The sequence below is a fragment of the Myotis yumanensis genome, unplaced genomic scaffold, assembly GCF_028538775.1.
Source record: "Myotis yumanensis isolate MYYU_CA2020_CCGP unplaced genomic scaffold, mMyoYum1.0.hap1 SCAF_16, whole genome shotgun sequence".
Classification (NCBI taxonomy): domain Eukaryota; kingdom Metazoa; phylum Chordata; class Mammalia; order Chiroptera; family Vespertilionidae; genus Myotis; species Myotis yumanensis.
The window spans coordinates 33,718,692-33,733,584 of NW_027223767.1; the positions used below are offsets into that span (position 1 = coordinate 33,718,692).

Below are 14,893 nucleotides of genomic sequence, written 5' to 3' on the forward strand. Positions count from 1 at the left end.
TTTATACTAATGTGGTGGTTTTCTTTTTCTTTTTTTTTTTTAATATATTTTTTTATTGATTTTTTTTACAGAGAGGAAGGGAGAGAGATAGAGAGTTAGAAACATCGATGAGAGAGAAACATCGATCACCTGCCTCCTGCACATCTCCTACTGGGGATGTGCCCACAACCCAGGTACATGCCCTTGACCGGAATCGAACCCGGGACCTTTCAGTCCGCAGGCTGACGCTCTATCCACTGAGCCAAACCGGTTTCGGCTAATGTGGTGGTTTTCAAACTGGCTCCACGAGGCCCTGAAGGTTCTATAGAAGAACCACGAGGGCTCCCATGAAACAGCTGAGTAGGGGTCTGCTGCCTTGCACTTCACTTTTGATAATGTGGTCCATAGAACTCATAGAGGAACTAATGGGAAGAAATTATACTTATGGGGAGAGCGGACAGTTGGAGATGGGAGCTTTTGTATTCTGGTAACTTTAAAATGAAGCCTGAAAAGTCTTAAAAATTGAGTTTTCTCTAATATCCTCCATGTGTGCTTTTTAATGTTTCAGAAACACTTATTTTATTTGATTGGGAAATATCAGATTTTTTTTTTCATAATTCCAGCAAGTTGTTATAAAGTAGCATTTATTTACCGAAAGAGTGGAGATCTTTCCTTTAACACCAGGATAAATTCAGGAGTTTCAAGTCAAAATTGATCTTGGGTTAGTGGTTCTTTCCTTCTCTGTTATTGTAGGAGGCTTGAATTTTTCAAAGTATTTATCCCATCCTTCTGGCCACAGCTAAATTAACTGTTTATTTACATTCTGGCATTCTTGAACCAGGACCTTGTATTCAGCTAGTTAGTTCTATCTTATGTGGGCATGGGTGTGCCTGGCTTTTCTGGTAAGAAACACTATGTACATTCATGTCTCCTTTTCTTTGGAAACAAGAATTTAAAAACAAAGAACAATTGAATTTAAAGATCTATATGTGTGTTTTTTTAATTCTGTAATTTTTTTGTAAATGTTTAATCACTCTTTATAAGTATTTAATCCATAAGTGCTGTAAAGTGTTTAATCATGCTTTTTATGTATTTTAAGCATCTCATATTTCATAGGGTTTTTTCCCTTTCGTCTTGTGATAATTGAGGCATATGTGATGTACTAGATTTAGCTAGCTGTAACTAGCTTTTGGGAGGAGTAAAATACGATCAGTAGAAAAACAAGCTCACTTTTAGCAACAGAATTCATCTTTAATAAATAGATAAGTTTATTAAGAGAGAATAAAGAATTTAACATTTTTTTAAGGCCTGTTCGATCCTTAATTTTGCTTTTGATGTAAGAACAAAAAGTGGAAAGAGTGGAGATCTTTCCTTTAACACCAGGATAAATTCTCTGATTCTCTGACATCCCTAGAAACTTCTTTTGTATTAATCGTTCTTCCTTGGAGGTAAAATGTTGTTTTCCATTGAAGGCCAACTGTGATTTGAGACGGCAGATTGATGAACAGCAAAAGATGCTAGAGAAATACAAAGAACGATTAAATCGATGTGTGACAATGAGCAAGAAACTCCTTATAGAAAAGGTGAGTGGTGAAAGGCAGCCAGGACACTACGTATCCCAAGGTGCTCAGTGTGTGTCATTGTTGTGGGTCCTTACTCCTTACCTGGGATGAAAATATTTCAAACTAGGGCTTTTTAGGAAAAGACTTATTGTTTGATAATTAAAATTCTTTCTTGTTTGGATACGTGAACCAAGCATCCGGAGTTATAATTTGGGACATTCTTTCTGCTTTTTGGTTTTGCATTGCTTGTGATTGGACAGAAACAGCTTGCCCTTGTTGAGTTTATTTGAGGTGTTGATTCCCTAAATTCTTTTATTTATTTAAATTTTAATTTATTGATTAGAGAGAGGAGGAGAGAGGAGGGGGGTAGAGAGAGAGGGAGAGAGAGAGAGAGAGATTTGTTGTTCCACCTATCCATGCACTCATTAGTTGATTCTTGTATGTACCCTGATCGGGGATTGAACCCACAACCTTGGCATATCAGGACAATGCTGTAGCTGAGCTTACCCGGTTGGGCCTTAATTCTTATTTTTATCTATCTGTTGAAGTGTGGATTCTATTACAAACATTTAACAATAGTTATGTTTCCATTTCAGAGATGGTATTTGGAGTAATGTACATATATAATAATGTTATAATTAAGTGTTTTGTGCTGTAAAATAATTATGTTGGTATATCCTTGTATGTGATTAATTGCAACTTGCTTTTAATAGTTATTAGTAACTTCTTTTTGAAAGTTTTTTTTAATTATTACATTCCCAGTACTTATTTATCTTACATTGAAAGCTTTAAGATGGCAGAACTTACTAATGAAATTATTACAAGGTACAGGTTTGAGGCAACGTGGTTACTTGTGCTTAAAATCTTTGGGATGTTGTTAAAATGACAGGGAGCAGTGATAAAAGTGAAGTGATTATGCTGATGTCAAAGATACTGGGAAATTTTGCTTCATCTTTTATTTTTTTATTACTTTTAATCCTTACCCGATGATATTTTTTCCATTGATTTCTAGAGAGAGTGGAAGGGAGGGAGGAGAGGGAGAGAGAGAGAAACATTGACATGAGAAAGAAACATGGATTGGTTGCCTCCTGCACACCCCCCTACCAGGGTTGGGGAAACCTATAACAATGGTACATGACTTTGACTGGAAATCGAACCTGAGACTCTTTGGTCTGTGAGCCGATACTCTAATCACTGAGTAAAACCAGCCAGGACTACTTCATCTTTTAATTTACTAATTTTATAGTAAGGAAACTGCTTTTTTTCCATTTTTATGATAAGGTAGATGATAGAGAATTTATTTAAAGTTTTAGCTTACTTCCTAAGGTCAATGTAAATTTAGTCTGTTGTACTAAACTTTGCACAGTATAGTATAAAAAATAAACATAATGCTATATATGAGTTCTCATAGGAAAATGAAATTATTTTCTATTTGTTCTTCTAAGTCAAAACAAGAGAAGATGGCATGTAGAGATAAGAGCATGCAAGACCGCTTGAGATTGGGCCACTTTACCACTGTCCGACACGGGGCCTCTTTTACTGAACAATGGACAGATGGTTATGCTTTCCAGAACCTTATCAAGTAAGTTAATTTGTGATGATTAAATTGAGAATTGACAACTTGGTTTGTATTTTTTAAGTTTTCTGTAATTGTAGTCATTAATAATTCTAGTAGTTAGTGATAGTCATCTTTTCAGTCAGTTTCAGCCATCACATGTGTTAAAAAATGTAGGGAAAATCCTGAGAAAATTAAACAAGTGATCAAAGGAATCAAAACGAGTTTTACATTAAAGCTTAAAAAAATTAAAATTGCCAGAAATTTGAAACAAGGTGTTGCCAGGAGCGTACTCCCTCTGAAGACTCTAGAGAGGATCTTTCTTTGGCATTTTATAGCTTCTCCCTTGGGTAGTGCATTTCACAGTTCCCAGTAGATATCTACACTAATAAAAGAGAAACATGGTAATTAGCGTGCGACCGCTACCCTTTCCATTGGCTAATCAGCATATATCCTTATGCAAATTAACTGTCAGCCAAGATGGCGGCTGGCAGCCATGCACTGAAGCGAGCAGGGAGGCTTGCTTGCTTCAGTGACTGCGGACTCCAACGTTCCCCGCCTAACTTGCCGGCCTCTCAGCTGCAACTCTAAGCAACTATGTACTATGTTGCAAATAAGAAGCTAAACAAAACCCCAGAAACCAGCCGACTGAAAGCCAGCCAGACCGCAACATTATATCGATGTTTTCAGCAGCGAGGCCTCAGAGCTAAAGCTGGCCCAGAATAAAAAAAAAAAAGAGAGAGAACACGGAGCGGTTGGGAGCTTCAGTCACTCGCCAGCTGGAAAACAGCCCTCAGCCCCTCACCCAGACTGGCCAGGCACCCCAGTGGGGACCCCCACCCTGATCCAGGACACCCTTCAGGGCAAACCAGCCAGCCCCTACCCATGCACCAGGCCTCTATCCTATATAGTAAAAGGGTAATATGCCTCCCGGCACCGGGATCAGCGGAGCAGTGAGGCTCCCGGCACCGGGATCAGCGTGACAGGGGGCAGCGCCCAAACCCCCTGATCGCCCTGCGGCTCTGTGTGTGACAGGGTGCGGCGCCCCAACCCCCTGATCAGCCCTGCCCTGTGCCTGATAGGGAGGAGCTCCCCAATCCCCTGATTGCCCTGCAGCTCTGTGTTTGACAGGGTGCAGCGCGCCAACCCCCACCCCCCCACGGGCCCTGCTCTGTGTGTGACAGGGTAGAGCCATAACCTCTCCATCAGCCCTGCCCCGAGTGTGACAGTGGCGGCACCCCAACCCCCTGATCGGCCCTGCTCTGTGGGTGATAGAGGGTAGCGCCCCAACCCCCCTCTACGGGCCTTGCTCTGTGTGTGACTGGGTAGAGCCATAACCTCCCCATTGGCCCTGCCCTGAGTGTGACAGGGTGCAGCGCCCCAACCCCTTGATCCGCCCTGCTCTGTGTGTGACAGGGGGCGGTGCCCCTACTCCCCTATCGGCCCTACTCTGTGAGTGACAGGGGGCAGCGCCCCATCCCCCTGATCGGCCCTGCTCTGTGTGTGACAGGGTACGGAGCCCCAACCCCCCTGATTGGCCCTGCTCTGTGCATGACGGGGTGGCGCTGCAACCTCCCCATCGACCCTGCCTTGAGTGTGACAGGGGGCGGTGCCCCAGCCCCCCAATCGGCCCTACCCTGAGTGTGACTGAGGGTGGCATCGCAACCTCCCAATCCGCCCTGCTCTGTGCATGAAGGGGCGGCGCCCCAACTCCCCTATCGGCCCTGCTCTGAGCCTGACCAGGGGCTGCACCTAGGGATTGGACTTGCCCTCTGCCACCCGGGAGCAGGCCTAAGCCAGCAGGTCGTTATCTCCCGAGGGGTCCCAGACTGCGAGAGGGCACAGGCTGGGCTGGGGGACCCCCCTCCCCACCCCCCCGAGTGCACAAATTTTTGTGCGCCGGGCCTCTGGTCTATAATAATAAAAGCATAATATGCTAATTAGACTGGACGTCCTTCCGGACGACCTTCCAGACAAAGCTGGGGCTACAAGGGAAGCCTGGGTGCGGAGGGAAGCCAGTGCTGGCAGCTGGGGGAAGGAAGGCCTACTTTAAAAAAAAAAATTTCTTTATTGATTTCAGAGAGGAAGGGAGAGAGAGAGAGAGAGAGAGAGAGAGAGAGGGAGAGAAACATCAATGATGAGAGAGAATCATTGTTCAGCTGCCTCCTGCATGCTCCCTACTGGGGATCGAGCCCACAACCCGGACATGTGCCCTTGGCCAGAATCGAACCTGGGATCCTTCAGTCTGCAGGCCGACACTCTATCCACTGAGCCAAACCGGCAAGGGCGGAAGGCCTACTCATGCATGAATTTTGTGCATTGGGCCTCTAGTAGAACATAAGAAATCCTGGGAATCTTTAAAAATTTGTATCTGGTATATTTAGGTGCTATCTATAGAGCACTGCTTAAAAATTTTTTGGTGAAAATGTGCATTGTTCTTTACTGCCTCCTGCTTGTTTATATGTAATATGGTTGGAGTCTGAAATAACAGTTTTGTTGTTGAAGGTGCCTGTATTCTTTTCTTTGGGCTACTGTAACAAAATACCATAAACTGGGTGGTTCAAAACAAATTTATTCTTACAGTTCAGGAGGCCAAACTTTTTTTTTGTAGAATGACAGAATCTGTTGGGATTTTTTTTACCAATTCTCAAATGAAATTTCTTCTACCCTCTGAAGCCTCTAGGGAGGATCCTTCTTTGGTGTTCTGTGGCTTGTGGCAGCATAGCTACTTCAATCTCTGCCTCCATCTTCACATTCTGTTCCCCCATGTGTCTCTGTGTCTTCTCTTCTTGTAAAACAGCAGTCATATTGGAATTAGGGCCCACCCTACTCCACTATGACCTCATTTTAACTAAATGCATCTCCAATGACTATTTACACAGGTCATAATCTGAGGTACTGGGGGTGAGGACTTTCACATATATTTTATATGACACAGTTCAGCCCATAGTGGTGCCAAAGACTGATTATCTTGTTTTCTTTTATAGGCAATGGCTTTTGAAATAGGGTTATTTAGATTTGAGTGAGATGGATTTATTAGGTCAGCAATACTTCATAAAAGATGGTGGAAAACACTCTTTCCATGGGTGATGAAGATCGAACACTCTAAAATTGATGGCATGCAAGAAATGTTTAAGGCTCAACTGTATAAAGGCATTGTCATATGTGTTGGAAGTAGAAGGGTTGATAAGACATGGTTCTTGTTCTAAGAGAATTTGTAGTTTATTGACATAATCCAGACTTTGTACTCTCAAAATAAATCGTAATGAGTATCACTGATAGACTATCTTTAGATAACTTTTATTTGTAAGTATAAATAGGTAAGTAGTTTTAAGAACATCATGAATTAATGTAGGAATCCTTATTATATGTAACACTAGTGGCCTGGTGCACAAAATTCGGGTGGGGATGGGAGGGGGCTCCCCTAGCCTGGCCTGTGCCCTGTGATCCATTGCCCCAAAGAGGTAGGCCCCACCCATCCATCCGGGGCTCCTAGATGGATTGCCCCAAAGAGGTAGGCTGGAGCTGGGGGAGGCCTGCGGACTGCCGGTGCAGGCGCACAGAGGCCCCCGCCGCAGCCCTGCCCCCAGGCTGGACCGCTGCAGAGGCCTGCAGACCTCCATGGACCCACCCCCAGGCCAGGCCCACAGTGGAGGGGCCTCTCTGCTGCGGCCCCGCTTCTGTTGTTACTGTGACGGCGTCCCAACCAATTTGTATATTACCCTATTATTAGTATAGATTGATCTCTGCTACATCAATTTTCATGTCAAGGCAAGCTCTCTTATTCTTATTTTGTACAGTTTAAGATGCTCCAAAGATGTCATGGCATCAGTATGCTACCCTTTGTTTATGGTTTATATATATGGTGACTGTGGGGCTGGTAATCTGTGGAGGTTGAGTGACTCTCCCACTATAGTTGATAGTTTAAATTAGATATTGTCTGGTTATCTCCAGAAAGTTCAGAGTACCTTGTACTCATGGCCCCTGAAAGGGTAGAAATGAGCTAAAGATGTATTTTTACCAATTTTTTTATTAGGAAACTCATGTTCAGAGAAGGTAAATTATTTCCCTTAAGGATATTCATTGAGTCATTCCATAAGGAAGACTGTGATTTTACCTAAAGATTCTGTGTCTTAATCCAGAAATTTTTTAAACCACAAATTATTTTATACATATATTTTGGAAGGGGAAGCATACCTCCAATGATAGTTAAAAGATTTTTTTCAGACAAGCAGAAAACTAATTAAAATGTCAATTCTGCTGTTAAATTGATATCTAATCAGTGATCCAGCAAAGGAATTATATTATCAGATGGTTAGTTACTTTCAGTGCTCAGATTAGTTTAACCTTGTTTAAAGTATTGCCCTCCCTGGAGCATAGTCTTTTTTTTTCTGGTTGCCATTCTTCCAAGAATGGAAATAATCATAACTAGTGTCTTAAAGCACTCTTTCTAAATAAATATACTGAATCTGGAAAAGTTGTATAGGCACTGACATCTGCTGTGTTTGGGGAAGAGGGTAGAAGAGATTTCATTTGAGAACAGGTTAAAAAATAGATTGTCATTCTACAAAAATGAAGATTGGATAAAAAAAAAAAGATGGGGAAAGCATATCTAGCATTTGACTATCAACTATGACAGGTAATTTAAAGAGTTTAGTCTGTTAACTAATCCCAAATCTTGGTATATTTTTACATATCAAGTCTATAAACCTTAATATTTGTTAGGTGGTGGGACATATAAGAGAAAGTGATTTTCTTATATTGGTATTTTTATTGACTTTTAATTTGTAAACTTGTTTAGAAAAATTAGACATCTTATTAGGAAATAGTCTAATGATGTTAGATGTCTGGAATCTTTATATATGTTTTTTATTCATTTAATGTACCATATCTGAGGGAGTTTTTACTAGTTACAAGGCTTTATTGTGCTTTTTCTGAAGGTACTTAGTATAGGTTTCACTATATCAGTGAGTGGGAATGACTTAGAGCTGTTTTCTTAACTTTTAAAAAGGTGTCAGAAAATTCTTTTTAGTCAGAAAATGAGGTCACAGTAGAAATTTGATAATTTTCCTTCCTGCCCACTTTTCTACTCTGAAAATAATCATAACTAGTGTCTTAAAGCAGACTCTTTCTAAATAAATCTTTCTACTATCAATTATTTGGCTCTTTGAAACAGAAGTTAAAATTAAATTTCTACTTGATTTAAAGGGGGTTATTTTCTGAAATGTATTAAATATGCAGGTGACAAAGATATTTGTGTGTGTTCTCTAGCCATGTTAATTTTTTTTTTACCTTCTTTCTCTGTGCCACATCTTTTATATCTCTAGGCAGCAGGAAAGGATAAATTCACAGAGGGAAGAAATTGAAAGACAGCGGAAAATGTTAGCAAAGCGGAAACCTCCTGCCATGGGACAGGCCCCTCCAGCAACCAATGAGCAGAAACAGCGGAAAAGCAAGACCAATGGAGCTGAAAATGAAACGTATGTTCTTTATTGATATGAGATACCACTCTCTCCCCTAAAACACAAAACTGTTGAATGCCACTGGAAAAAATTGGTAAATTATGGAGATTTCTAGACCTTAAGCTTTGTTTTTGGCTACATTAATGGATCTGCTCAAGTCAATTAAAGGTAACTAATATTTTTAGCTTGATCTTATTTAGGAAGGTTTGAGTGAGAGGGAAAAGTAATGTCACTTAACTTGACATCATGATCTTTGGCCACTGTTATAACAAACTAGGGACCCGGTGCACGAAAATTCATGCACTGGGGGGTGGGTCCTTCAGCCCAACCTGCACCCTCTCCAGTCTGGGAGCCCTCAGGGGAGCCCTCTCCAATCCAGGATTTTCTGTCTGTCTGTGCAATCACATGAGCGAATTGTCTGAGACCCTCAACCCAGTTTGGTTTGTTGCTCACAGAATAATAGAGGCATTTTTTTTTTCTTTGCTTCATTGGTGGAGATTTCCTGGAAGTTTTAGGATATCTTCCCTTTAATTTTTCCTAGACACTCTGATTTTACTTATGTCTCTCACCTTTGCTTTCCCTCCATCCCCCACCGCAACAGTAACTTGTTCCAGGTTCACTTTGCTCTAGTGTCTAGGACAGTGGTTCTCAACCTGCCTAATGCCATGACCCTTTAATACAGTTCCTCATGTTGTGGTGACCCCCAATTTCATTATTACAAATTGAACATAATTAAAGCATAGTGATTAATCACAAAAACAATATGTAATTATATATGTGTTTTCCAATGGTCTTAGGCAACCCCTGTGAAAGGGTCATTCGACCCCCAAAGGGGTCGCGACCCACGGGTTGAGAACCACTGTTCTAGGAGATCCATCTGCCACCAGAACTACGATTCCCAGCATTCCTGGTGCTCCCCACACTCTGGGCTTCCGCTTCAGGTCCTGGGGCTGCCACCAGAACTACTATTCCCAGAATTCCTGGTGCTCCCCGCGCTTTTGGTTTTCCCTTCCTGCTCTGTCTCCGTCCCACGGCTCCCACTCTGCCAAGTCCTCCAAGCTGTCAGCTCTCCCTCTCTGCTCTCCGTCTGGCGGCTTGGGGAGTCAAGTTCCCCAAGCCGCTCTACTCTCTGCCGGCTCTCCCGCTCTGCTCTCCGCCCAGTGGCTTGGAGGGAGCCACGTCCCCCCAAGCCTTGGGCTCTCCTGCTCTGCTCTCCACCTGGCGCCTGTGTATGCAAATTAACCCACCATCTTTGCCAGGTTAATTTGCATACTCACTCTTGATTGGCTGGTGAGCGTAGCAGAGGGACAGTCAATTTACATGTTTCTCTTTTATTATATAGGATGTGATGTTGTTGTGGTATTCAAAGGATATAATTGCTTATGTGTGGTTGGCTTTAGGTTGGTATCATCTTATGGGGATTACCTGGCTACTATTTCAGACTGAAGAATGCACAACTGAAAAATGGTCTTTATTGTCTAAAGAGCACTTGGGGGTTTTTTTGTCAGGGGGAGGGTTTGTTTTGTGTTTAAAGAGCACTTGTTAACAGCCACAAACTTAGGAATAAGCTCAGAAAAAATAGGTATTATTTTAGGAAAAGGACATTTTCCCAATAAGCTAAATCTTGGTATCACAGTATTTTCTTGTTCTGGGGTACCTAAGGAAAACACCAGTATCTTAAATTGCATCTTTTTTTCACTGCCAATCAACAATTAGTACATAGGAGGGGTAGGATAGCCTCAGCACAGATATCTTCCTTGTTCACCCCCATCTCATGTCAGAGTTCCCTCTTTGATCATTGAATTTTTTTTTTTAAATATGTATTTTATTGATTTTTTACAGAAAGGAAGGGAGAGGAATAGAGAGTTAGAAACATCAATGAGAGAGAAACATCGATCAGCTGCCTCCTGCACACCCCCCACTGGGGATGTGCCCGCAACCAAGGTACATGCCCTTGACCGGAATCGAACCTGGGACCCTGCAGTCCTCAGGCCGACGCTCTATCCACTGAGCCAAACCAGTCAGGGCAGATCATTGAATTCTTAAACCCTAAGAGAATCTTCCTCTGGGACAGGAGTTGACAAACTTTTTCTTTAATGGGCCAGATAGTAAATATTTTAGGCTTTGCAAGCTAGAGATTTTCTGTTGCAAATACTCAACAGAGTAGCCTAAAAGCAGCCCTAGATAATATGCAAATGAATAGGTGTGGCTGTGTTCCAGTAACACTTTATTTACAAAAAGAAACTGTGAACTGAATGGCCCGCTGGCTGTATGTAGTTTGCCAACTGGACAGGAACTACCAAATAGTTAGAATTTGCGTGGGAAATAAAATCTATATATTACTTATCTATTTAAAATATTTCTTATGCTTACCCTGAAGACATTTAAGTCATCAACTGTTGTTAAGAGGCTTTCAAATTAAAAAGGAAAACCAAAGCTCTACAGATAATAGTGTAGGCAATACATATCTAAAGAATTGATGGTAGCCATAAAGTTGGTTTCTGAATTGAAGATTTGAAGTTTTAAAAATATATATTTTTTTATAGAATCAGTCATTGCTGTTGTTGTAATCAGTGTACTTATAGTGGCTACATTGGTTTTCCAGGGGGAAAAGAATTTTTGTAAAGCTGTCATTGTGGGGTTCTTTAATTGAAAATAAGTTTCGGGTCTAAAGATAGCCACAAATAGCATATAATAATATTGTATGATTTATTAATTGGTATGTCTTTTGCCTTTTACAAAAACATATTAACCCATAAACGCCCTCAAGTATAATACTTGTATTACACCATTGTTAAAAGTCCATGACATTCCAGAAATGTATCTTCAATCCAGTGAGAAAGATTGCTTAACAGCAATCCTCACCCCATACATACCTGATATATTGGGGAGCGTTTCCTTTGACATTCATTTAGTAAGTCTATGTTAAGTGCTTATTATATACTCAGCTCAGGTCTGGACACTGGGGATACAGAGCTAAAGGATACAGCCCCAGCCATAGCAGTTCAGTTTATTTAAGGAAAATGAACAGATGAATAAGTTAATAATTACATTAAGTATAGTTATAAAAATATGCATAATGAATAAGCTTGGAAAACATCTTCACTCTTATAGCTCTGAATATTTTAAAACTAAAACTAAAAAATATTTCCTTTAAAAAAATCAAAATTTAAGAGCCCAAATTTGAAAGATTCTCCAGGCAAATATTGTACACATTAATGTGATGATTGTCTTCTTTCGTGTATTTATTTTGTGAAGGGACTCTTCCTCCAATATACCTTGAAAATTATTTAACTCTAGTGCATAAAGCCATTGGGTTAGGAGTATAAAGAAAGCATAGGCAAAAAAAAAAAAAAAAGGAAAAGAAGAAGAAGAGAAAGAAGAGAAGGTGAAGGCATAGGTTATTTCCTTTCCATAGAACAATAATTAGAATTTAGTCTAGGTCAGTAGTATGTGAATAAATAGTTGCCATCTGGAGTTCTGTGTAAAATCCAAGCTGGAAGGCATTCGGTCCAGTTTTTAATTCGGTCCAGTTTTTAATTAGAGTAGAGACTTGGCTCATTCCTTGGGCCAGAAGCCAAAAACAGTCTTCTGGAGTCTTGGAGTGAGTCACATTATCCTTTCCTGGTATCAGACCTATTTCAGGCAGAGAAAGTATTCTTTTCTCCCTTTTTTATTGTTTTATTTTTATTTTTTAAAAATATATTTTTACTGATTTCTGAGAGAGGAAGGGAGAGGGAGAGAGAATCATTGATTGGCTGCCTCCTGCATGCTCCACACTGGGGATCAAGGCTGCAACACAGGCATGGCCCCCTGACCAGAATCGAACCATTTCTTTCTGGTTCAACTACTGAGCCATACCAGCCAGGTTCCCATTTTTATTTTTAATCATCACCCACGGATATTTTTTTCTTTTTGATTTTGAGAGAAAGAGAGAGAATGAGATCTCAATTGGTTGCCTCAGAGTATCAAGCCTACAAACTAGGTGTGTGCCCTGACCGGGAATCAAACCACCTGAGCCATCTGACCAGGGCTCTTCCTTTTTTTTACTAGTGTGAGATAAAGTAATGGATATAAGTATTTCTGCAATTATGAAGAGATAGGCATAATTCTTCTATTAGATGTGTTTCTTCTTTTTACTCTTTTATTTTCTTTTAGTTAGACCTCAAAGGCTCTTTTTATAGCCCTTCCTGGTTGATAGGATAGCTGTTTCTTCTTTCTCCTGCTAGTTAGAATATATCTGAACAGGGACATCTGAAACTTTGAATTATATGTGTATGCTTTTAGAATGTGAAGATGGCGAAGATGGAGCAGTATCTTACATGCTTACTCTTGAAACATGAGCATGCGAACGGAGTAGGTGGAACATGAAATGAACAAGTGATTACCCATCAAGTCAGCCCTTTGAGAATTTTGTTTAAATGGCATTTTACAAATTATACATTCTTTTCACATTCTCATTTAATAGTCACAACACTTTTGTTAGATAGATATTATTACTTGCTGCATTTTTAGGAAACTGAGACTCAAGAGGTTAAAGTTGCTTGCCCAAGGTCACATGACCCAAGTTGCACTTTGAACCTTAGCCCTCAAACTCCAGATTCTAGACGTTCTTTTCTTTGTTATTATAGTATCAAAGTCTAAGAGTTATCAAAAATAAGCAGATCCATTGGCTATTATTTTGCCCTTTAAAACACTTTAAACATAATTTTTGGCTACCTCTCCTAAAGGATTCTCATCTGAGTAATGTTTGGGACAAAACTAATGTTATAAATAATGTAAAATTATAGCACATTATTTATTTTTTCATTTTTTACAATTTATACTTCTGCCTTTGAAGTCCTTCTTTCACATCACATCTGATAAATCACAGAAGTTTTCTCGTGTCTAAGGATTGACTGCAAGATAAACTGTCTTTTAGCCGTTTTAACAGACTAATTATACTGTATAACATACTTTGGCATTTCTCTTTAAATATACGCACTATGATTTCAAATAATTTATTGAAATTTCTACCATTATTTTCCAGGTTAACATTAGCAGAATACCATGAACAAGAAGAAATCTTCAAACTCCGATTAGGTCATCTTAAAAAGGTAAATATAATGAGAAATGAGATTTTTTTTCTTTTTTTTTTTTCTTTTACATGCCCCCCCTCCACCTCCCCCTTCCCAGAAATGCGATTTTTAGTTTACATTTAGTGTGGAAATAAGTTGGTTATTTGGGCAAATGTATTGGTTTCACGTACCTGCAGAAATCTCATGATATTTTAAATCACATAGCAGCTCTTATCTTTTGCCTAAACTGGCTAAGAAGAGAAGGTCTTGTATCAACCTTGTAACACAAAGGCATCTACACAGAATTTGTTATTGGCGATGTTCACAGAAGCATCTTAGATGTAGATTGCTCATCTTTTTAATTCAGCAGCTCATACATTTTTGGTGGGTGCTGCTTACAGTGATGGTGGTCAATAAGCATTTTAATAAACTGCTATTGGTACGTGTTTGTTTTTTCCCCACTGGATTCTTAGATCTTGTTAAATCAGTAAAACTTAAACACCAAGTATAATCCATACTTGCAGAACAGAACCAGACAAAGGACCTGGTTTTTGTTTAAAAAAAGATTGCATATCTATATGTACATGCACAAAACGTTCCTAAAAACTTTACATAAGAATCTTAACAGCAGTTACATCTGAGGAGTGGTCTAGAGGAGAGGGAGCAAGGGACAGAGGACTCTTACTTTTTCTACTGTAATCCTTTGTATGGTTTGAATTTTATTTATTATTTTGTTATAGGCTTGGTTTTTATGACAAAAAGTCTAAAAAAGTTCTTTTAAAAAATATTTTTTAATGCAAAACATCTTGATTTAGCTTTTCATGAGAGAGCTGTCTGATGCTGTTTTTGAAATGAGATTCTGGGAAGGTAACATTTCTTGTGTTCTGAACTACTTCTTTCCTTTTTACTTTAGGAGGAAGCGGAGATCCAGGCAGAGCTGGAAAGGCTAGAAAGGGTTAGAAATCTACATATCAGGGAACTAAAAAGGATACATAACGAAGATAACTCACAGTAAGCAATTTGGGGGTATACTGGCTTAAACACTGCTGAGCACTTTCTGACATGATTAGAACAGTGATTTTCAACCGGTGTGCCACAAGAATTTTTAAAACATGCAATACCTGACTATTTAGTCAGGGGCACTGACCTCTTAGATTGCCAAATAAAAAAATAACAACAGCCAACACAACAATAGCTGTCTGGTGTGAATAAATCAAAATTATACCTATTTTATTTCAAATCGGTAAAATGTATTTTTTGGTGTGCTGCAGAATTTTA

General features: G+C 39.9%; 1 protein-coding gene across 5 annotated transcripts in view; it reads left to right on the forward strand.

Annotated features, from left to right (window-relative positions):
• The window catches only part of TLK2 (tousled like kinase 2), an 82,245-nt gene that overhangs the window by 40,730 nt on the left and 26,622 nt on the right, over positions 1-14,893 (forward strand). For all 5 annotated transcript variants that reach the window (XM_070395196.1, XM_070395199.1, XM_070395198.1 and 2 more), the window contains 5 exons: positions 1,452-1,562; positions 2,987-3,123; positions 8,424-8,576; positions 13,588-13,654; positions 14,529-14,626. In XM_070395196.1, the coding sequence (XP_070251297.1) occupies positions 1,452-1,562; positions 2,987-3,123; positions 8,424-8,576; positions 13,588-13,654; positions 14,529-14,626 (566 nt within the window). The remainder of the gene's footprint in view (positions 1-1,451; positions 1,563-2,986; positions 3,124-8,423; positions 8,577-13,587; positions 13,655-14,528; positions 14,627-14,893) is intronic.